The sequence below is a fragment of the Tursiops truncatus genome, chromosome 7 (assembly GCF_011762595.2).
Source record: "Tursiops truncatus isolate mTurTru1 chromosome 7, mTurTru1.mat.Y, whole genome shotgun sequence".
NCBI classification, from domain to species: domain Eukaryota; kingdom Metazoa; phylum Chordata; class Mammalia; order Artiodactyla; family Delphinidae; genus Tursiops; species Tursiops truncatus.
Genome location: NC_047040.1, coordinates 6,312,826 through 6,337,154, shown reverse-complemented (window position 1 = coordinate 6,337,154; position 24,329 = coordinate 6,312,826). Strand labels below are relative to the sequence as shown.

General features: G+C 48.8%; 1 protein-coding gene across 1 annotated transcript in view; it reads left to right on the top strand.

Annotated features, from left to right (window-relative positions):
* TRPM8 (transient receptor potential cation channel subfamily M member 8) overlaps window positions 1–24,329 on the top strand; it is a 106,068-nt gene that overhangs the window by 58,226 nt on the left and 23,513 nt on the right. Inside the window, exons 13-21 of the mRNA XM_033860370.2 lie at window positions 391–486; window positions 2,193–2,322; window positions 4,147–4,292; window positions 6,752–6,864; window positions 7,773–7,989; window positions 14,719–14,810; window positions 16,493–16,634; window positions 17,732–17,903; window positions 20,477–20,654. Of these exons, the coding sequence (XP_033716261.1) occupies window positions 391–486; window positions 2,193–2,322; window positions 4,147–4,292; window positions 6,752–6,864; window positions 7,773–7,989; window positions 14,719–14,810; window positions 16,493–16,634; window positions 17,732–17,903; window positions 20,477–20,654 (1,286 nt within the window). The remainder of the gene's footprint in view (window positions 1–390; window positions 487–2,192; window positions 2,323–4,146; window positions 4,293–6,751; window positions 6,865–7,772; window positions 7,990–14,718; window positions 14,811–16,492; window positions 16,635–17,731; window positions 17,904–20,476; window positions 20,655–24,329) is intronic.

The following is a 24,329-nucleotide window of genomic DNA, read 5'->3' as shown; positions in this document are numbered from 1 at the left end:
TTTTCCATTGTGATAATTGAACTTCAACTATTGGAAAGTTAGAATTTAGTTAGGACGATTTTTCTAGATGAGAAAGAGATTTCTATGATGAGAAGAACTTCTCTTCAGCCTGTCAGAAGTCATTCAGTTTTTAAATTGCCGTCAGCCCATTTTTTCACCCTTTATACCTTTCCATCTACTTGTACGTTGTCTTTTATGATAGATCAGAGATTCTGTTGAAACTCACATCACGGTTCTGTGAGAATGGATTCAGACGCCAAGTTACAGAGCCCTTCAAACATGGGGCGCTCTCCTAGGGCCTCCTGACCCTGTTTTCATTCTTACACTAGTGTGTCTGCCAAAGTGATGCTCCGTCTGCATGTGCTGACCCCCTGCTCTCATCCCTCCCAGGACGTGTCTCCTATTACTCGGCACCCCCTGCAGGCACTCTTCATCTGGGCCATTCTTCAGAACAAGAAGGAACTTTCCAAAGCCATCTGGGAGCAGGTAAATGTCCAAGTCTGTGGCAGGTGTATGCTTGGTGGTGGTCGTTCTGACCCTTTCAAACCTCACATACCTAATCTAAAGCGTCCTCAGTAAAAGGGAATATTTGATGTCGGTAGATATGGTTGTGCCTGTTTCCATGTGAACAGGGGTGTGTTTGGGAGGGGAGGTCCCTGGAAAGTTCTGGGCTTGGTGGGTAATCCAGGAGGCACCTGCTTCTTAGGTTTGTGTGGATGTGTGATTGTCTTCCAAGTGGAGGAGGTTTTAAAGTTTAATTTAAAATTAATTTCTAACTTTCTTGCACTATAGGCAGGAAGTAGGGCCTGTACAAAGCCTGCTTTAGGAAATGACTGAGACTTTTCTTTGTGATTCCACACATAATGATTTTTATAAATGATTTATGAACAGTTGAAAAGAAGCTGCATTCTCTGTTTTTAGAGCCTAAGATTAGGTATTGAATATCGATTCACACACACACTCTCACTAACTATAATTGTCAGTCCTCGTGTCCTTGACCAATTTCCCCCTCTGAGCTGTTACAGCATGATGGTGGGTCATCAAGCTTCCCATTGCCACGTCTGACTATCAGCTTCTCCTGCATTTGTCTTGTTTTTCTTATTGGAGTATAATTGCTTTACAATGTTGTGTTAGTTTCTGCTGTACAATGAAGTGAATCAGCTATATGCATACCTGTATCCTCTCCCTCTTAGACCTCCCCCCCACCTTCCCCGCCTTCCCCCCCATTAGGTCATCACAGAGCACTGAGCTGAGCTCCCAGTGCTATACAGCAGGTTCCCACTAGCCATCTGTTTTACACATGGTAGCGTATTTATGTCAAACCTAGTCTCCCAATTTGTCCCACCCTCCCGTCCCACCCCTGTGTCCACATGTCTGTTCTCTACGTCTGTGTCCCTATTCCTGCCCTACAAATAGGTTCATCTGTACCATTTTTTCTAGATTCCACGTATATGCATGTACAATATTTGTTTTTTTCTTTCTGGCTTACATCACTCTGTATGACCGACTCTATAGGTCCATCCACATCTCTACAAGTGATCCAGTTTTGTTTCTTTTTATGGCTGAGTAATATTCCATTGTATATTTGTGCCACATCTTCTTTATCCATTCATCTGTCGATGGACACTTAGGTTGCTTCCATGTCCTGGCTATTGTAAATAGTGCTGCAATGAACATTGGGGCACATGTATCCTTTTGAATTATGGTTTTCTCAGGGTATATGCCCAGTAGCAGGATTGCTGTGTCATATGGTAGTTCTATTTTTAGTTTGTTAAGGAACCTCCATACTGTTCTCCATAGTGACTGTATCAATTTACATTCCCACCAACAGTGCAGGAGGGTTCCCTTTTCTCCACACCCTCTCCAGCATTTATGATTTGTAGATTTTTTGGAGATGGCCATTCTGACTGGTGTGAGGTGATACCTCATTGTAGTTTTGATTTGCATTTTTCTAATAATTAGTGATGCATTTATCTTGATTCTTTTTTGTATGTTAATTCCATGTTCAAGACTGTGAGTATATTCAGGTTCAAGACTTGGTGCACATTGCAAATTTTACTGGGAATCATTATGAACAGTTCAGATTTTTACCACTTCCTGCTTTTGCCATCAATCTGTGCTTGCCTGACTTTGATGTTGACTCGACTGCAAGGGCTTACGAATTAACTGTGACATTCTCACCCCTCTGGAAGACCAGGGGCTGTACTCTGGCAGCCCTGGGAGCCAGCAAGCTTCTGAAGACTCTGGCCAAGGTGAAGAACGACATCAATGCTGCAGGGGAGTCCGAGGAATTGGCAAACGAGTACGAGACCCGAGCAGTGGGTAAGCCTCTGGGAACGGGAGCCGTGGCCGGCACAGCCACACCGCGTGGCATTTACTGACTTTTCCAAGAATGAAGGTGGTGAAATATAGGCTCTCTCATCCCACAGCTGCCCGGGGCCACACCCAGGCCAGGTCTAAGTAACTCAGCACCATAGGGAAGCCTTGGGGTGTTTTGTTTTGGGGATGCTATTCAGAAACCTTGACACGTGTGAGGTTTCACCTGATGTGCAAGCTAGCAGGTTAGCCTGCCAGCTTCCTATACATATACTGACAGAGGACCCCAGACCCCTGGGTTAGGGACACAGATGGTTTACTACTAATGGCAAAGGCAGCAGCCAGAGTGGCATCTTGGGTTGGTCCCCATGCCTCGATTCCCCACGAGGTCACGTGAATAAGGGCTGGTGTTGGTGGTCCCACATCTCCACAAACTTAGGAGGCTCAGAGCTTCTATAACCCAAGGCAACAGGCGAGCTGCCCAGCTCCCCTCCAGGGCGATGTTTCTCATCACCTGGAACAGAAGAGGGCAGAGGCCCCGCTGAGTGTGACACTCCTGAAACATCTGTCCTCTGTTCGCTGTTCACCTGCCCTTGACACGGCTTGCCATCGCCCCTGCTCAGAGGGCCCGGACCCCGCGGGACTGTGAGAAATCCAGGACCAGTTGCCTCGCGGCAACAGAGAATTTTAGGCCGCTCAGTTTTCTTCTTTCCACTGGGGAGTTTTCAGTTTGCAAGGCGGCACGTTGCACAATGCAGGCGTGTCTGTCTGTTGTCTGATCTAATGAAGAAATGTTCATGCATTTAGCCTCTCCGTGTTGGGAAAAAGGTGTCTGATTATTTCTTCTACTATATTAAAAATTTCAAGGTATTACATTGTTTTCGGACTGACTTCAGCTGGGCAATGGCTCCGAGCATTTCGACTTTTAAAGGATTTTCTCTGAGGGGCTACACACCAATCTGTTTGTCATAAGGTCTCAAAATATAAGCACACCCTCAATGCAGTAGGCCAGTGTTGCTGGGGTTTTTTTAAGTGTTTTTTTTTAAATTTTTATTTATTTTATTTTTGGCTGCGTTGGGTCTTCGTTGCTGTGCGTGGGCTTTCTCTAGTTGCGGCGAGCGGGGGCTACACTTCGTTGCGGTGTGTGGGCTTCTCATTGCGGTGGCTTCTCTTGCTGCGGAGCACAGGCTCTAGGCACGCGGGCTCAGTAGTTGTAGCACATGAGCTTCAGTAGTTGTGGCTCATGGGCTCTAGGCGTGCAGGCTTAGTAATTGTGACACACAGGCCTAGTTGCTCCGCGGCATGTGGGATCTTCCCGGACCAGGGCTCAAATCCTTGTCCTCTGCACTGGCAGGAGGCTTCTTAACCACTGCGCCACCAGGGAAGCCCTGGGCCAGTGATTTTTATTACGTCATTTTGGCTTTTTTTTTTTTTGCACTGTGCCTTAACCGCAAAGAACCTCACCAAAAAAGCACAGAGGCAAATGAGATGGAGGGGGGCTCAGGGTCTGAATCCCCTCCCCAGTGGCTGAACCCCACCAGAGAGGGCATTCCCCATGTTCACTGCAGCTCAATTCAGTGGGCATTTCTGGACACCTGCCGCCAGGAGGCGCTGTGCTGTATGCGGGGTGCCCAAAGAAGGTCCCTTTGTTCAGTAGAGAATTATATTGTACTGGTGTTCTCTTTGCCTTTTATAATCCAGGATGCTCACAGCCAGGCTTTCATGGAAGTCAGGGCTTGGCTGGTGGGCCAGGGTTGGGGGGGGGGAAAGTTCGGTGTATTGGCCAGCCCTGCCTCCCGTTTCCCTCTCTCTGGGGACCATGTCACTTAGAGCTGTTCACGGAGTGTTACAGCAGCGACGAAGACTTGGCGGAACAGCTGCTGGTCTATTCCTGTGAAGCCTGGGGCGGAAGCAGCTGTTTGGAGCTGGCGGTGGAGGCCACGGACCAGCATTTCATCGCTCAGCCCGGGGTCCAGGTAAAGAACATGCAGTCACCGAACATCATGCCCAGAAATGGGCCTTTCCATCAGCTGGTCTCTGGATCCAGCGTATCTGTAACTAGGTGTAGGGAGGGGCCAGGTTACATGAACTCTCTGAGCCTTAGTTTCCTTATCTGTAAAGTGGGCATACTAGGGGGTAAAGGAAGGGTTGCTGTGAGCATTCAATGAGATAATATGTGAGTGGGGCCAGCCCTTTATGGTAGCTGTTACTCTTAGAACTATTACTAGTAGTAATGGCAGCAGAGAAACTAGTATGAAGTGGGTTCAGCCAGTGTAGACGTTTTCTGCCCCAAATTACATTAACAGCAGTTTGCACCTGGTATCTCAGGTTTCGGAGGGGAGATTTTTTCCCACCCACCATCCCAGCTGGAGGGGTCTGGTGTGAAGGGGAGGAAGATGGGGGAGAGATGGAAGGACTGACACGCGTCTGCGTAGCCCTGGTACACGCGACCACGCTTCATCTTCACAGCACGTGTGCGGGTCGACATCATCCCATTTTACTGAGGAGGACTCAGGAGCTCGGAGAGGTTCTGGAACGTTCCCCAGGTTGCTAGGAAGTGGCAGGGCTGGGTTTTGATCCCATGATGATTGCCCGTCTTACGGACCTCCCATTATTCCATGCAGCCAATAACTGGCACAGTGTTTACAAAAGAATCCGTTTGCTACTGCAGCCAAGTGGATTCAGTGAGTGTGGTCATGGATGACAAGGGACACACAGGGAGCCTTGCTGTTGTTCTGGTGTAGCCTCTGTGTCGTAGTGGGCTGGAGGGAGGCCAGTGCTGGGGTCAGGGTTGCCTGGGAGACCCGGCCGGCTGCCACGGCTGCCTCGCTCTGCTCATGGCTCTGCTCACAGCTTCTTAGCCCCCAGACCCCTTCTTGCAGGTGTCCCAGAGCTTTGGGCCCTAGGGAGGTTGACTCATGCTCCCGTCCAAGTTCACCAGGCCCGACGGTTTCCACCAGATGCCGGTTCAGCGATGTTTATGGAAAGTCTCCCTGCCCGGCCCGTGGGACCAGGGAGTGTGGTTGCTCTGGGCAGGCTGACGTGTGGGGTCAGATGTCGCTGGTGGCCATGGAAGCCGAGCTAGTGCGGGAGCTTTCTGTGACCGAGGGCCTCGTGGTGCCGTTTGGTGATGGCCTGGTGGGCTCATCACCCTGGAAGGGTCGGGACCTTACTTGTCTCGGTGTGCCCCGCAGAAGCAGACCGCCAGACAAGGATTTGACTGCAAGTAGTTTATGCTGGACGTGAGTCCAGGAGGTGCGTGAGGGGAGTGGAGGCCGAGAGGCTGGGAAGAGAAGGGAAGGAAGCAGACACAGGCATGCTAAGGAGAAGTTGCCTTCTGGGGGCTTCTGGGAGCTTCATGCCTCCTGCCCCAGTGGTGCCCATCTGAGCACCTACCTACCAACTGCAGTTTGCGGTTCCCTGGGGGCTGCCCCTCAAGAGCCAACTACACGCCCGGCCCCAGAAGCCCAGGCAGAGCGGGGCAGGGCTCTCGGGAGGAGCCGTCCTCTCCTGGAGGGATGCGCCGGGGTATGGATGGGGCCCCCGGGTCCCAGCCCTCCAGACAGTGCTGGGAAGGCCTCAGGTCCCCCCTGCTCTGCCACGGAGACACACCAGTCCCTTCTGATTGGCATGATATTTTTGTTCTTGTGGGGGTTTTTTTTGGCCGTGCTGTGCAGCTTGTGGGATCCTAGTTCCCTGACCAAGGATCGAACCCAGGCCCTTGGTAGTGAAAGTGTGGAGTCCTAACCACCAGATCACCAGGAAATACCCAATACGATCTTTTCTGAGAGCCGCGGGGTCCTTCTGTGTGACCCAGCCTATGCCCACCCCTTCTGTGTTGACTTTCAGTGCTGTTGTCAGAGACAAAACGAATTTCTAATTCCTGCCTTTGTGGGAGGCCCTGTTCCACCTTTCAGGGGCTGATACGTTCTGGGGAAAGCTTTTCCATGCCTTTTTAGCTCAAATGGGTGTTGAGACACCAGTGGTCTCTCTCTTGCCGACTTCCTTTCAGTGTCCTGACAGGTGTCACCTGTCTGCCTCCAGAAATGAATCCTTGGGGCCCCGCAGGCAGCACTGGGTGTCGTGTGAATTTGTGATCTTTCAGGGAAAAGGAGCTACAGAGGTGCTTGTTTAAACGTACACAGTAAGAATTAGAGTTGGTTAAAATTCATAGGTTTAGTGAATTTGGACTCATACAACCTCTGTTTTAAAGTTCACAGAACCCAACATAGAAAAGGACTGAAAATCAAACAGAATTTTATATGGTTGAATCATAGCCCCTTAAAATCCAGGTAACTAATATAAAAGAATAAAGATCTTAATTCAGAGAGTTATTTATTTGGAGAGGTTTGAGGGCTGGGAAGAAAGGTCGCACACCATCCAGCATGTCATTGCATTAATAAGGACCTGTGTCCTCTGTCTCTGTTTCCTGTAGAATTTTCTTTCCAAGCAATGGTACGGAGAGATTTCCCGAGACACCAAGAACTGGAAGATTATCCTGTGTCTGTTTATTATACCCTTGGTGGGCTGTGGCTTTGTATCATTTAGGTATGAAACCAAGGCACGTAATCGTGTATGAGTGTGTGTATACATACATCTGTGTGTGTACAAGCACCTGTGTGTGTGTACATGCATGTGTGTGTACATGCATGTGTGTGTACATGCATCTGTGTGTGTACATGCATGTGTGTGTACATGCATCTGTGTGTGTACATGCATGTGTGTGTACGTGTATCTATGTGTGTACATGCATCTGTGTGTGTACATGCATCTATGTGTGTACATGCATCTGTGTGTGTACATGCATCTGTGTGTGTACATGCATCTATGTGTGTACATGCATCTGTGTGTGTACAAGCATCTGTGTGTATACAAGCATCTGTGTGTGTACATGTATCTATGTGTGTACATGCATCTGTGTGTGTGTACATGTATCTGTGTACATGCATCTGTGTGTGTACATGCATCTGTGTGTGTACATGTATCTGTGTGCATGTATCTGTGTGTGTACATGCATCTGTGTGTGTACATGTATCTGTGTGCATGTGTCTGTGTGTGTGTTCAAGCATCTGTGTGTGTACATGCATCTGTGTGTGTGTTCAAGCATCTGTGTGTGTACAAGCATCTGTGTGTGTGTGCTCTTGTGCAAAGGATCACAAGGCCTGGAAATTACAATGTTCACTCTAGTCCCTGCACTTTAGGTCTGGGATCTCCGTGGGTTTCCCCCAGGTTTGATTTCAAAGAGGTAGAAGTGGGCTCATGTCTTCAATATCTGAGGCAGAATTTGGTGAAATGCCGAGGCTGAATTTTGGCTGGGTCAAACTTAGAGCCCAATTTGGACACCACCTGTCCCTGGCCCAGCTGTGGGTCTATGTTCTTCGGTGTTCAGAGGAGAGGTGTAGCCCGTGCAGTGATGTTGGCCAGGATGGTGACAGTGCTGTCCCTCCTCGGTCCAGGAAGAAGCCCCTCGACAAGCACAGGAAGCTCCTGTGGTACTACGTGGCCTTCTTCACCTCCCCGTTTGTGGTCTTCTCCTGGAACGTGGTCTTCTATATCGCCTTCCTCCTGCTCTTTGCCTACGTGCTGCTCATGGATTTCCACCCTGTGCCGCAACCCCCGGAGCTGGTCCTCTACGCGCTGGTCTTTGTCCTGTTCTGTGATGAAGTGAGACAGGTAGGTCAGCCCCGACGTGGGGCCCCCCCTCCTTTCCTCAGTGAGCGGCATCTTCCTAATGCCAAAGGGGAGCAGAAGTTGCTCCTCAAGTTCCAAAGTCATTATTTCCCCCAAATAGATGTTCTCATTTGGTGGCCACCCATGAACATGAAGACGCTCTTCCATGAGATCTCCTAGCCCCAAGCCCAAGCTTTGCTCTCTAATTAATGTTAATTGGTGGAGATGAATTACTCGGGAATGTGTTCAAAGAGCAGGTTGACCTTGGACTTTTAAACCCACTCGCATCATCAGGAGCCATTTGTGATCCTGTCATTACTGTCACTGGGGTAGGCAGCACCATGAGTGGCAGGGGAATTGGAAGGACTTTCCAGCTAAGAGCATCTCAATGCCCAGCATGTCAGATTGACAATGTCGGAAATTCATATTCGTCCTTGTGAATTTCAGGGAGTTCATGTCATTTATTCATGGTGTTTTCTCTAGTTTCTTGGGATCTGCATTGTTTGGCATCCTCTTCCCACCCTTAATCTGAACTTAGCCCAGGCCTGGCACGTAGCAGGTGCTCAGTTAATAATTGTTGAATGAATAAATGTTGATGGTGGAGGTCAGTGCTGTCCCTAAACCATCATGAAAAGTCATCCCAGAAAATCCTTTTAAGATGGTAGTTTACAAAATATTTGAGAACTGCTGTTGCTGTCACTCTTGTCCCATATGAGCCCAAACCGAAAAACATATCCATTCAACACGTATGGCCTAGGTGCTCACAGTGTACAAGGTACTGTGCCAAGTGATACCAGATATTTGGAGGGGCAAAGGATGCTGTTCTGGACCCCACAGAGTTGCTGCCTGGAATAGGATTCCTAAATTGTTTTGACTATCATGCTAACTCTAATAGATTCTTTTTTTTTTTTTGTGGCTTCTAGGAGCCCTGGGTTGAGAAAGATTCTGAGCCTCTATTTTCAGCGGGAGAACATCTTAATGAATTAGAAGTGTCTGCCATGGGCACAAGGGGTGGCAGGAGTCCTGGTACCAGTGCCCTGGATCTGCCTTTGCTTGCCTAGTAGGTGGGAGGTGCAGACGCAGGCTGGAGATGGAGTACAGGTAGAAGCGTGTTGAGCATGCAAGATTATCAGGCCTTCTGTCTACCAGCAAATCTCCCCCAGGACCTGGTCCTGCTGACGTGCAGAGGGTTTCTATGACTTCAGATCAGCCTCATGGGTGCCCCAGGCATTGGCTCGAGTGGTCACAGTTCAGTCCAGGGCACTTCTGTATTAGCTCGCTAGGGCTAGGGCTAGGGCTGCCATGATGAAGCACCACCAGCTGGGCGGCTTAAACAACACAAGTTCATCATCTCATTGTTCTGAAAGCCAGAAGTCTGAGATCAAGCTGTGGGCAAGGTTGGTTCCTTCTGAGGATGTGAGGGAGAACCTGTTCCAGGCCCATCCCCAGTTTCTGGAGATTTGCTGGCCATCTCTGCTGTCCCTTGGCTGTAGATGCATTGCTCAATCCCTGACCTCATGCTCACACCAAATGCTCCCTGTATGCATGTCTCTGTCCAAATCTCCCCTTGTCATAAGGACACTAATCACATTGGATCAGGGGCCCATCCTGCTCCAGTATGACCTCATCTTAACTAATTACATCTGCAAGGACCCTACTTCCAAACAAGATCACATCCTGATGTGCTGGGGGGTAGGACTTCAATGTATGAATCTGGAGGGGATGCAATTCAACCCACAGCCCCTTCCATATAGTCTCAGAGACCTTCTTTTACTTGCTAGTTCTCTCTCTTTTTTTTGGACTTCTGTGTATCAGCAGTCAGGGTGTGAAAATATCCTCCTGGAGAGAAGCAGAGAAAGGTGGAAGGAGAGTCAGCATTTAAAACGGGAATGGGCCCTGGCCATTGTGAGAAAGTTAACCAAGAGCTTTTAAATTAGGAAGCTCCCGAGTTACGTTGTCATGGGAGCTGGCGCTGCACGGGGTCGCACGTGTTCCCTCCTAGACCAGTCGGGTGCTGGGGCCCTGACTCCCTTCCTTTGCTGTGCTCCCGGGCGTGGTTGACCACCTTTCAAAGGCACATGAAAGAGAAAGTTTGGCTTTTGCAGAGGAAGAGGATGAAAGGGTGAGTTTGGAGGGGTTTGTCTGACTGCGGGGGGGAAAGCCCTGCGTCTCATCCTGTTTGAGAGACCAGCAGACCTCTCATCCTCTGTGGACGGGGAGGCCCAGTGGGGCAAATAAGTCATGAGCACAAATAAATGGAGAGAGAGAGAGAGAGAGAGAGAGAGAGATAGGGAGAGGGAGAGGGAGAGGGAGAGGGAGACGGAGAGGGAGAGGGAGAGGGAGAGGGAGAGGGAGAGGGAGAGGGAGACGGAGAGGGAGAGGGAGAGGGAGAGGGAGAGAGAGAGAGAGATAGGGAGAGGGAGAGGGAGAGGGAGAGGGAGAGGGAGAGAGAGAGAGAGAGAGAGAGAGAGATAGGGAGAGGGAGAGGGAGAGGGAGAGGGAGAGGGAGAAAGGGAAAAACCAGCAGGAACTGCAAATAGCATGGTAGTAACTTACTTAATCTCTTTGACCTTCTGGTTCCCCATCCTTAAATGGGCATGTTTCCTACTGCAAGTGGTTATTTTTTTCAGCTTATTGAGATATTATTGACACACAGCACTGTATACTTTCAAGCTGTACAGCATAATGACTTGACCTACATATAACCATGAAGTTACCGAGGGGAGCAAGAGGACGGGGTGTCCTACCTGCAAGCCTTGCCCCTCTCGTCTGGCACCAGCTTCACTGGGGCGTTCCAGCTCCTCACACATACTCTGCTCTTGCCCAGAATTGGGTGGCATGGAAATGACTTCACGCAGATGTTTGTTTCTCATTCACATTTGATCCTCGGGGCCTAGCACAGGAGCGGGCGTTGTCACGTTTCTGGCAAGTGCGTGTATCTTTTTTTAAAAACCGAATTGACAAGGCGGGGTCTTCCTGATTCAACCCCAGAGATGTGCTGTGACCGAGAGTAAGGGGGGGAACCGTGACGCCAGCCCCGGGCACGTGGGGAGGAAGCTGGCAGGGGGGACTCAGATGTACCCTTTTGAGCAGAGGGTGCTGTTGGCAGCTTCTTGGAATGGTTGGTAAAAAGGAAAGTTCTTTTCCTGCTGCTGGCTGCCGCTCACTCACGCTCCCAGCATTTCTCTCCTCATCCCGTTCCTGACCCTGCCTCCCGGCTGCATGAAAGTCACAGAGTCCAAACGTCGTTTGTGTCCTCCAGGAATCTAAAGGAGCATGAGGTCTAGAGAGACGACTTATCCTGGGTTGCTCTAGGGGCAGAGCTTGGCCCGGAAGGAGGATGCAGGGAGAGTCATCCCGGCTTAAGCCAAGCACTTCATTCACGCAGTCTTTCTTTCAACCAATATTTATTGAGCACCTACCTGGGGATACACAGACCCTGGGGATACAGCGGTGCCCCAAACAGGCAGATATCTCTGTCCTCATGGACTTTCTACCAGCTAGCGATGACCGGCAGGGTCTTTTCTGGGAGCTTTCAGGGAGAGGAGGTGAGCGCCGCCAGTAGCACTGAATGAGCGAGTCTTGAGTTGACGGGGAGGTTGGCCTAGAGGACTTGGGATTGTAAAATTTGGAGTCCTTACGTCACAAGCATCTCCCTTCAGATTCGCATGTACATTTAACTGCTCATCCCTTATTCGGGTCATGCGGGAAGGAGACTCGGGACAGGTGCATTTTTGCACGGAGAGGGGCCCCCGGCAGGTGGAGTGTGTGGAGCTTTGCTCAGGAGAGACACAGAGCAGGGACACTGAGTGGGGGCAGACGGTGGGCAGGAGCGTCAGGGGGAGGTTCTGGGTTTCTGATGTGCTTCCCAGTTACTGCCCAGGCCTGATGTGATGCCCACAGGGTCTGGCTGAGTCCCAGCTGTTCTGCCTTCATAATGGGTGGTATTAGGGATGTGTAGCTTTGTCCAAGTGTGTCCTCTGTTTCTTTGTAAAAGTGATTTTTGAAGGGGCAGTGTTTTTTTAACATCTTTATTGGGGTATAATTGCTTTACAATGGTGTGTTAGTTGCTGCTGTATAACAAAGTGAATGAGCTATACATATACATATATCCCCATATCTCCTCCCTCTTGTGTCTCCCTCCCACCCTCCCTATCGCACCCCTCTAGGTGCTCACAGAGCACCGACCTGATCTCCCTGTGCTATGCGGCTGCTTCCCACTAGCTAGCTATTTTACATTTGGTAGGGCATATATGTCCATGCCACTCTCTCACTTCGTCCCAGCTTCCCCTTCCCCCTCCCCGTGTCCTCAAGTCCATTCTGTACGTCTGCGTCAGGGGCAGTTTGAATTCAGCAGTCCTGCATATTAAGGCGATGGTGAGGGACGTGCCTGTGCTTAAGGTCAGGAGCGTGGAGTCAAGGCCACCCCTGCTGGCAGGGAGCAGCTCCGCCTGTGTGGTCTGTGAGCCCCGTCTCCACAGCACAGCCTTGCTGGTTCCTGTCATTACAGGACTCTGACACTTGGGGTCGCTGTTTCCCTTTCGGGTCTGCAGACTCAGGCCTTTGGAATCCTTCATTGTGGTTGGTTTCCTCAATCAGCTCTGTCGGCCTGGTACTGTCTTAATTAACCTAATTCACATTTGTTAGCAAAAAGCAAAACCAGGCAGGATGTTACCTGCTTCAGATAGTGTCTGGGTGTCAAATGCATGCTTGTCAGTGTCTCCCTGTGTCCCCTTGCCCGGGAGGCAGAGGTTGCTATGTTAATTGGAATTTTTCACCAAGGCAATCAATAAGTGCAAACATAGTTGCTAAATAGCTCTTAGGTCTATTAAACAGACTGTGAATGTTTATTTAAAGTGAGGTAAGTCCCAGCGGCCCTTCATGGAGAGCACGTTCAGTCTTGAGGCCCTTGAATCCCCAAATCCTGAGAGAGAGGATGAGATACGCTCCCGGTATTTTATGAATATAGCCAATCGCTGGCATTCCATTCAGAAAAGAGGCGGCTATTCCTTTTTTAAAATGTCTTCTTATTGCAACCGTGCTTCCCAGCCCCAGACTGGATCTACTTATGGTTCTTCCTGTCATGTGGCCCGAGGCTGAGCCAGGCTGGGGCTGCCCTGTTGCCCTGTGCCTACCTGCCTCTCAGGCCAGGGTTTCAAAGAGGGAAGCAGGTGGCAGGTAGAGCTTGTCCCAACTACCGTCATCTTGCAAATGGCTCTTGGTGGGTGGTGATCAGTTTCACTGGGACCACCCAAATGGACAGTTAGGAATCCTGACTGGATTTCTGATCCCAGGAGTTCAGCCATCCCACAGGAGAACATGGTCAAATTGGGCTGCTCACACCTGGGGGATTTTAACATTTCCTTGGTACTTGATTTCATAACACCCTCACCCCTTTGTCCACTAAAGTTGCTGTTTGCATTTATAAATGAGTGAAAAGAAATACTTGTTGAGAAACCGATGATGTTTCTTAAATCCAAGTCTAAGATTGTGGGATCTCTGTGTGTGTGTGGGGGGTTCTAAAGAAGCAGGGTGATGTTGGAGAGAGGAAACCACATTTCAGAGCCCTAAGACCCATCACTTGCTGGCTTTCTGCCTAAGGGCAAGTTCCTTTGCTGCTTTTTCTTAGGCCTTGGTTTCAGGTGCAGAATAGGAAGTAAGATATCTTAACAGCAGGTGGACCCATGTTGGTGGTTCATTTAGTAGATTTGAAAAGTGCACGTTCCTTTGATGACACATCTTTGCTGTTGTTTTCCTGCCGTGCACAAGTCTGGTGGTTTCCTTATCTGAGCTCACTTGGACCTTTGATCTTACCTCCCCTCCGACCCTTATCACGTTTCATTTTAAACATGTTTAACGTCTGTCTTTGCTGCGGGCCGGTAGATTCCTTGAGTGTCGACATCACCCCCAATCCGATGATGTCTCTGTGTCCCAGGAGCCCAGCACAGCTGTTTGCAATCCCGTGGATTCTCAGTAAATATGTTTTGAGTGGATGGATGAATGAAAGGGTTAGATGACCACCCTGGAATCCCTCAAATCCAGCGTATGCATTGCCAGAGAGGCTGTCCAGATGCAGCCTTCTAATGGTTAATCTTATCCCTCTTTCAGTGTTTTCCTGACATGCTTTCTTCTGAGAAATCATGACCGATATATACAAATCATGATGGAAGGATCACTCTTGATTTGTGGCACACTCTTCCTGTCGGTCATTTCTGTGACCACGTCTGTCCTCCTAGCTGCCACACATAGCACCTGTGTGCAAAAAAGTTTTTAAAACTTTTAGAAAAGTTTCTTTAATAAGATGCTTTATTGCCATGTGCCAGAAAATTTTTACAGTAAACACACAAATCTGTGATGACGGCAGTATGGATAACACCCTCTAGAGTTGTGCAGTGCACAGCCTACACCACTGTACGTGGCAGCCATGGGGAGGGGCGTTCCACCTTTGCCCACACAGGTTGTACTCACTGTCTGCAGGTTTCTCTTTAAAAACACTTGGGATCCACGAGTCTTTTTATCTTGACTTTGTTAGCAACACATGAATAACAGCACAGCAAGCATGCAACCTACTTTCCAATCCCCCTGGAACAGCACAGTGCAATTGCAGGGCGTACTTGGCGCATCATGGGCTCAAAAAGGATATGGAAAGAAATTTGTGAGTGAGCATAAATCCGGAAGCAGTTGATGTTTCCAAGCTGCTGTGTGCTCTCTCTGTCCCTCTCTGTGCTGCAGTGGTACATGAATGGGGTGAATTATTTTACCGACCTGTGGAACATCATGGATACGCTTGGGCTCTTTTATTTCATAGCAGGGATCGTATTTCGGTAAGTAGTCCTCACCACGTTTTCAAGTTTCAGGTGTTTTGGGATTCTCTTGGGTGGAAAGGCGGAGGAAAGACGTTTCAAGCCCAAGATAAGAGAGAGAGGATGAACTATGGTCCCGTTATTTTATGAATATAGCCTATCTCTGGAATTCCACTCAGAAAAGAGGCTGCTATTCCTTTTAAAAAATGTTTTCTTACTGCAACGGTGCCGGTTCCTCCCATCACATGGCCCGAGGCTGAGCCAGGCTGGGGCTGCCCTGTTGCCATGTGCCCTCCCCGCCCCCATTTAGAGATTATTACAAACGCCCATTGTCTCTGCCTCTTAGAGACACAGCTTGGTTGGCATAAAGCTGGGTCTCCTCTCTTCCCCCCTCCTGGTGATCTGTAATTGAAAAAGGGTTCTTCATGGTTTTTCTCTTTGTGCTTATAGAATTTGGGGAGAGAATTAGAAATCGAGGAGAGAATGATGAGGGTGTTAAATATAACACAGTGTTTTCGTTTGGGGCCATACAATCTTCTAACATACACTTAACTTCAACTTAAATGTTGGTTCTGGAGACTGCCCTCCCAGCTACAAGAGTTCCTCAATCCCTGAGGATTAGAAAAACCAGTTGAAAAGTACGGTTGAAGGCAAAAAGCAACATGACGCCCCGTGATAGGGAAATTGGGGTGCATAGAAACCTTGGCCCACCTTGTCCAGCCATGCTCCTTTCCGGTCCGCCTTTCCCAAATAGCTTCAAGGTGAAGCTCGTGGTCTGTTGGAGCAGAGAAGCCTGACCATTAATATTCACACCTCCCCAGAATGAGATGCTTTACAGTGAGTGCTCGCTCTACAGTAAGAACGGGGTAAGAGCTCAATTTCCTCCTCCAAAAAAACCCTCCCTCTCTGCTTAGGTTAAAGGCCCAGCATTTTTTTTTTAAGTTTTTTATTTTATATTGGAGTATAGCCGATTAACAATGTTGTGATAGTTTCAGGCGCCCAGCAGACCGACGCAGCCATACATATACATGTATCCATTCTCCCCCAAACTCCCCTCCCATCCAGGCTGCCACATAACATTGAGCAGAGTTTCCTGTGCTATACAGTAGGTCTCTTTCAAAGGCCCAGCCTTTGAATCACGGTTGGATGTGATTGCTAGAGCATTCCAGTTAGAAAGCACATATGGCTTTCAATGAACACGCCAGCAGGTGGTTAGCTAATCAGATGATCTGGTGCAAACGAGGTAAGTTTCACTGGGGGGAACCTGGCAGGGTCAAGTCCCACGTGGCCGGGGTCATTGTAGAGGCCCGTGAGCCAGGAAGTTAGTGATGTCGGGACTGGGTCCTGCAGGAGTATTTGGGAAGAAGGACTAAAGTGTCCTGCCTCTCCTGGAGTCCACGAGGGCAGTAGACGTGGCCTTTGGTTTTCAGTGGCTGATGGGCCGGTGATGTCCCTGGTCTATTTCCACTTACTCTCAGTTCCCAGGCTTTTGGCTGTTTCTTCACGTTTGGTTATTTTTAAAAGCAAAACTTTGATTGTAAATCAACTGTACTTCAATAAAATTTAAAAAAATTAGGAAAGTAAAATCCAGAAATAAATAAAAATTAGGAAAGTAAAATCCAGAAATAAATAAAAATGATAAAAAGCGAAACTTTGAAATCTTTTGTCAGCATCTCACAGCTCCTTTCCTCTTCTTTCCACAGGCTTTACCCTTCTAACAAAACCTCGCTGTACTCCGGACGAGTGATTTTTTGCCTGGATTACATTATATTCACGCTCAGGTTGATTCACATTTTCACGGTCAGCAGGAATCTAGGACCCAAGATTATAATGTTGCAGAGGATGGTAAGAATGAAGAATATTTGCAGTTAGTTGTCCTTCTTCTAACTGCATCCAGCGTTCCTTCCGTTGTTGAGAGGAGGATTTTGTGCATAGAGTGATGGCTGCATTTCACAATCATAGGGTTTACTTTCTTGATGTGTTTTCATCAGGGACCCCTCTTCCAGGTTAAAATTTAACAAAGGATGGCTGTTAGGAGCAAACAGTGTGACTCAGTGCGTTGCTAAGAAAGATCTCTAGATTTTACGTGTTTCCAAGTGCTTTCACTTGAGTCTTAACAACTCACTAGGAGCCTAGGCGGGAGAGGGACTTTTATACCCATTTTACAGATGTGGACAGTCAGGTTCAAGAAGGTTAATATGTTTGTCTGGAGACATGCAGTGAGCTAGAAGCATAGCGTGGACTGGAACTTTAATCTTACAACCATGCGATACAGACTTCGGGAAAGCACTACCAGCCCCATTCCATGGGGACAAATAACAGAAAGATACACACTGACGATGTTGCTTCTCTCAGCTTGTTTTCCACGTGACCCAAGCCTCCCGTGTTTCTGTCTTTAAATCAGATGGGCGTTTGGATGAGCTCATCTGGAGGTTCCTTTCCAATGCTGAGCTTCTTGAGTTTGTGGTTTTAATTCAAAGCATATCTGGGGCATCAAGTCACCATGAAGTCATGCTATGTGTGCAAAACATTAAAAAAGATAAAACGGTGCCTTCTTGTCTAAAAAGGAGAGCTTTTATTTTCCTTAAGGGAAAAAAAAACTAAGGCAATAGCTTAGGGGTCTGCAGAAAGTGAGCTGGAGAGGAGGAGGGGGGTCCAGAGTTGGATCCCTCTTCTGCTCCCAGGCTGGTCTCATTCAGAAAGTCTCTGCTGCTGCGCTGGTTTGGGGACCTGCAAGGAAAGATGCATCCGTCAGTCTTAGTGCCGGGAAGGAGATGCCCCGAGACCCAAGGGTGATGATGGCCATTTTTAAAAATCAGTGATCAAATGCTGGGCACCTTAGGTTCCAGGGTCCCAGAGCCTCTGTCCTTCTCCGTGGTCAGCGGAGGGGACAAGCCGCCCTGGTGCAGTCCTGACTCCACTCTCGTGTCCTCCCGTGACAGCTGATAGACGTGTTCTTCTTCCTGTTCCTCTTTGCCGTGTGGATGGTGGCCTTCGGCGTGGCCAGGCAAGGGATCCTCAGGCAGAATGAGCATCGCTGGAGGTGGATCTTCCGCTCGGTCATCTATGAGCCCTACCTGGCCATGTTCGGCCAAGTGCCCAGCGACGTGGACAGTAAGCCTGACGTGGCCTGGGCGGGGGACAGCTGGGAGGCGGCAGATGCTTCTAGAACCAGCCTCTGAGGCTCCCCACTCTGACCCTGGGGACTGTCTTAGGAGCAGAGGCGGCTGGGATCTGGCCAACACCAGGCAGGGGACGCTAACCCTCAAAGCCATTTCTTTCTCCTGAGCGGGATCTTACGTCCACCTTGTAAGCTTGTTCCCAACATGTCAGCCTGCAATTTTTAAACCTTTTTAAAAAGAGTGTTTCTCATATTTCCAACAGCAACGTGGCCGATGAAAGCAAGGAGCCTCACTGGTTTAGAAACGAGTGTTGCGAGTCTGTCCTATACAACAGTGACGGGGTGCTCATTTATTTCAAAAAGTGCAATATTGAAAAATGTTGCACTGCAACCTGGAATTTAAACTTCCAGCATTAGCCTTCTGCCAGCTATCTTTCGGAGGCAGGTTAATGGTGGCAGAGATGGCATGGATTTGGCCACACCCAGTTGACATAAGGAAAGTGTCGGGCATGTGCAAACTGGTGTGCGTTTTGGATAAACTGTCTAAAGCATCTCTGTGATGCTGACAGTAGCCTGAGCTTGTCATGTTCTGCCTGCCACGGGAAACCCACCCCAATGTTTGCCTGGCCCTGTGCTCTTGTTTCGCAGCTCCTTGGTGTTTCCTCAATTAGCTCCGTGGCCTCGTGTGGTCCTTCTGGCCTCTTTTGCTGCAGCCTCTTCCAAGACCTTAGAAACAGCTCTTTTCCGTGCATCGATGGGAAGGCATCTTGTTGTTATGATTTCCCGTCTGCACACTGTACTTACCATTTTACATAAAAGGGAGTGTGTGTTGTCCTCACGGCAACCTTACATGTCCGTGGTTTTAGTCCTGTGAGGGACAGCTCACAGTAACTGACCTAAAGAGCCAGTGGCAGGTGGGGTTCAAATCCCGGTCCAGCCACGTGTGTGCTGTGTGCCCTGGGACGCAGCTTGGCGTCTCTGCCTCTCAGCTCCATTGCAGGTAAAAATGGGTGTAGCACCGACTTTTCTGCTGGGCGTCTCACCGACCGGCAGGACTGAACTCAAACTCACACGCTCAGATGAGGGTCTGTAGCCCGGAGCGACTCCCAGAGGGCCAGCCACTCACGTCCATTGCCTTCTCTGAGATTCCCAGACACACCTCTCCATCCTCCCTTCCAGACTCAGAGCTTCTGCAAGTCCCCATTCTAGGATCTGTCACCACCGGTCGCACAGATGTGCAAAGCAGAAGCCTCGATGTCACGTCCTTGACGCCTCCTATGACTTCCTCCCCCACCTCCAGTTCATCAGCTAGTTTTGTTGATTTTATCCCCGAAAGGTCTTTGAAATCCAGCCACTTTTTACCATCCCCACCACCACTACCCTAAGCCATCCTCATCCCCTTCCCACGTGGCTCTTAGGCAGAACCTCCTCACGTCTCCCTCTGGCTCCTTGCGAACTGTGCTGCAGCCAGAGGGATCCTTGAATAAAGAGAATCTGATGTGTCACACCTCTGCGTCAAGCAGTCTAACGGCTATCCGTTGCTTTTAGTATAAAGATAAAAATGTTAACATGCTAACTGCACATCCTGTTCTCTCATTTCAACAGACCTTTCCAGTCCCCCTACCACAGGGCCTTTGCACGTGCTGTTCCCTCTCCAGATGCTCTGGGCACCCCATCTCTCCCCATTCATTTAGCTGGCTCCTACTCATCCTTCTGTCCTCAGTTCAGAGACGCTTCCTTCCTGTGGAACCGTTCTCAGATGAGGTGCCTCAGTTTGTGCCCACGGAGCACACTGTACGTGTCCTTCTTAGCACTTCTCAGGGGCTGAAATGTTCAACTTGTGTGATCAGTCATCTGCCTATTCTTCCAAAGGTGTTGGAAGCTCCCTGAGGGCAAAGACCATGTTTACCTTGCCTTCCTTTTTATCTTCCATCCTAGTGAAGTCCTGGCTTATAGTAGCTGCTCAATAAATACTTAAAAATTTTTTATTGAAGTCTAGTTGATTTACAATGTTGTGTTAGTTTCAGGTGTACAGTAAAGTAAATCAGTTATACGTATGTTCACCCTTTTTTAGATTGGTCATTACATAGTATTGAGTAGAGTTCTCTGTGGTATACAGTAGGTCCTTATTAGTTAACTATTTTATATATAGTAGTGTGTATATGTCAGTCCTAAGGTATTCCTCCATTTCCCTCTGGTAACCATAAGTTTGTTTTCTACATCTGTGACTTTATTTCTGTTTTGTAAATAAGTTCATTTGTACCGTTATTTTTTGGTTCCAAGTATAAGCAATATCATATGATATTTGTCTTTCTCTTTTTAACTTACTTCACTCAGTATGACAATCTCTAGGTCCATCCCTATTGCTGCAAATGGCATTATTTCAATGCACTATTATTCAGTCAATACTTAGTGAGTAGATGGACGCCTGATTCTGAGGCTTACCCACGATAGAGTGCCTTGGAACAATGCCCAGCACGTTGCATGATCATCACACCTTTGTGGTGCCTTAGCGCTGCCCCCTCCAGAGGGTCCTCACATCGCCTGTCTGTTGTTGCATCCTCAGGTACCACGTACGACTTCTCCCACTGCACCTTCACGGGGAATGAGTCCAAGCCCCTGTGCGTGGAGCTGGACGAGCACAACTTGCCCCGCTTCCCCGAGTGGATCACCATCCCCCTGGTGTGCATCTACATGCTCTCCACCAACATCCTGCTGGTCAACCTGCTGGTCGCCATGTTCGGGTATGTGCTTGGCCATGCGCCGGCTGGGGGTCCGCGCCGGGCCGGGCCCCGTGCCAGGCGGGGCTGGGGGAATCGGGAGTGAGGCAGCAAAGGTCCACCCTCGAGGAGCTTATGATAGAGGTCTTCTGATAGGGGATTGGTGGTCTGGGGCGGGGAGAGGTCTTGAAGGGACTATATGAAGATATAGCGAGTCCTATAAGCTGTAACTAAGTTTTTGGACCCCAAAGACAGGTGCCTGTAACCCCCTCCAGCACGTTCAGACTGCACGTTTAGTGTCCATTTAGCAACGTCCCCGGAGCGCCGAGATGCTGGCCTGGCAATGACTGTGGCTCAGCTCGGCTCCCAGGTTCTCGTTTTCCGTGGGATGGATTCTAGGGCTTAAGGGACTCAGCTTTTAGTTAGCTGCTGCTTTAAAATATTTAGTTTAAGTACAAATCAAGAGAGCAGAGTCAGGAGAGCGACCGTCCTTTGGGGCTCATGTCTAATGAGGTTGGCGTGAGAACACGATGGCGACTGACACATCTTTTTTGCTTTTGGCCATTCTCTGTAATCCATTTAGAAAATCATGTTTATCTTGCCCCTTTGTCTTTCTTAGGAGCGTTTCAAAGAACCCCATGTGGTGGGTACAGTTGGGGGTACCTTAATTTTATGCTGTTGATGTGAGGTTATTCTGGGTACATGAATCCTGGCATAGACAGGCAAGCAGTTTAGAAACAAAATACAAATTAAAAAAAATTACCTGTTACACTTTGGAGTGAAAGAAAAACCGTAGTTGAAACCAGAAACTGAGAAACTGTGAAGGACAAGAAAAACACATTTAATTTCGTTAAACAGGATACCTCAGATGAAGTCATGTGATAAATGATAGACTGGGGGCAATGTTTGCCTAAGGTGAACAAAGGCTTCTCATTCTTACTATAGAAAGAGCTCCTGCAAATCGGTGAGAGAAAGATGAGCCAGTAGAAAATGGGCAGAGGAATGCAATTCAGAGAAATTCAAATGGCCACTAACTGTAGGGGAAGGGGCTCAACCTCATGGGTGGGAAAGGTCAGCTGAAACCAACAACGAGGTGTTGGTTTAGGATCCATCAGGTGAAGAGACATCATAAGAAGTGCTGGAGATGATGCTGGGAAATGGGCACTGCTCTGGGAATGTGAATTGTCTCCCACTTTTGGGAAAGTGATCTGAAAATAGCTATTAAAAAATATGCAAACCTTTGGCCCAACTCCTTCATGTCTGGGAATCTTTCCTAAAGATATCGAGGCAAAAAACATTTATTAGATCATTGTTTGATGCCTATCAATAAAGGGATGGTAAAGCAAAGCATGTCATATCCATACCATGGAACATTATGCAGCCCTTAAAAAGAAAAGCTGAGATTTATGTTTATTGACTTGGAAGGATGACGTTTTGTTAAATATAAGAAGCTCAGTGCAGCCTTATATTTATGGCAAAATCTTATTTTCGGACAGTAAAAAACAAGACATTTTTAAAAGGCAAGTATATATTTCACTCAACACAATGATCATATATTACTTCCATAATTTAGAAAAAAAGAATCAGAAGATAGCTGACGTACAGAGTCCTGAGGGGCACCAGGATTGTAGACGAGGGTCATCTTTCTTTGTCGGTCAGTGGCCTCCCGTTGAGTGAGGCTGGGTGGGGGGACATGTGCCTTTGGGGACATCACGCATCCAAGGGGCTGAGCCATGAGTGGTCATCTGGTCTTCAGGTGTACAGCGACGTCCTCCTCTATACCAGCTTCTACACCGTGGCCATGGTGGTGTTTCTAAAATGTCACTTCTCTGCTTAAAATTCTGGAAGGATTTCAGTATTTCCCCATAGTGTTCAAGGTAAATTTCAGCCTCCTCAGCTTCCTCCAAGGCCATCGACCTGGGCTTTGAAAGCACCTTCAGGCTTCACCCCTGCTACCTGTCCCTGACAGGCATCCCACCTGTCCATCCCTAAACAGGGTGATCTGTCGTGCCTGACACTTTTGCAAATGTCACCCCTCTGTCGGCATTACCCGTTCTACCTTGACCGTCTCCTCCCCGTTCCTCTTGCTCTCTAAGGAGTCCAGCAGCATCCTTCGCCCGAGTGGTCCTCGTGCCCTCCCCACTGTGCATAGAGACCCCGTGGGCCCCCTTCACCGTGGTAGCTTCCTCTTCTTCCAGACCGTAAGCTCTGGAGAGTGGAGATTGTGTCCGTCTCAGCACCTGGCCCTGTCCATGAATGAGAAGAACAGGATTCTTTCTGCTTTTAGTTCATTTTTCAGTTTTAGTTAGGGGAATAGCTTCCTGGTCTGTTATTCACCAAGTAGTGTCAATGGTGAATGTCAGACCAGTGAGGGGTTCATCACATACATGTATAACATCGGTTCTGTGCCAGGTGCCTGGGCCATGGAGATCATGTGGCCCTTTGTCCCACTCAGCCTTAAAGAGGGAATATGCACCCCACCCCCAACTCCATCACCACCCCTAAAGTGGGGCCTGGGAAGGACTCAGGAATCCAGACGCCTATACTGCTTACGGGAGGCTGGACCATGTCAGAGGCTGCCAGAGGTCCCCGAGTCTGAGCTTGCAGAGAGAAGTGGCAGAGACGGGTGGTTGTGTATCCACGTGAGGGCAGAGAAGGGAGGACCGATTCCCAAACTCGAAGCAAGAGTGGGGAGGGAATGCGATGATTTGGGGTCCTATTTTATAGTGATAACCTATCCTGTCAACCTGTACATCAAACATTGGGTAGTCCCTGTAAAAACTGACCATTAATATAATATCTACAAAAATTAAACAGAAGGGCCGACAGCTCCCAATGCGATGGCCTTTGAGCTACACGAATTCAGTAGATCTCAGGAAGCGGAGTGCTTAGAGCTCTCCCGAGTCTGTGTGCTGTGAGCTGTTCACCAAAGCCCTTCTTAAGGACCATGCCAGTTTGTAATTCATTATCCCCATGACAATCATAAAATGATAGAATTTGGAGCTGAGAGGGACAGGAGTCCGGCCTGCAATTTTCAGGTTGAGGAAGTGGAAGTCGGGCAGCTCAGCGTCTGTGGCCCTGGCCGCACTGCCGTCTGTCTTGCCTGTGTGCACTTGAGGCTTGAACTTGAGTCTGTTCCCTGCGAGGCCCGAGCCGTTGGGCCACACCCCGCTGTTGCCTCATTCAGTGTGTAAGTGTGACCGCTGGGGAGCTCCCCTTCCCTTGGGGGATCCTTAGATTCATCTTGGGCTAAGGCAGAGGCCCTTTATCTGTTAATACCGGTCTGAGCAGCTGGAGTAGCCCCCTTGCCATCCTTGAGCTGACTCGTCAGGACACTGTTTCTGATGGTTGTGATGGATATTCCGGGTTCACTCCAAGCCGACAGCTCCGGGCTGTGACCCCCGTCTGGCACCGCATCAGAATATTCATGTGAGAGCTTAACCGTGCACAGTGGCAACCTTTTGAACTGTAGCATAAATGTACACTTGGGAATTTTAAAGCAATATTGGAATGCTCTCTAGATGTTACTCAGCAGGGAAAATAAATGGGTGTAAACATCTGCAATGATTCCACATTAAAATTATCGATCACAGGCCCTATGTGGCTTATCAGAGGCACGAAGTGATCTTGAGGTCAGTAGATGACTCGGGGTCGTCTTAACACGGAGCTGTTAATGCTTTCAGGCACCGTGTCCCGAAG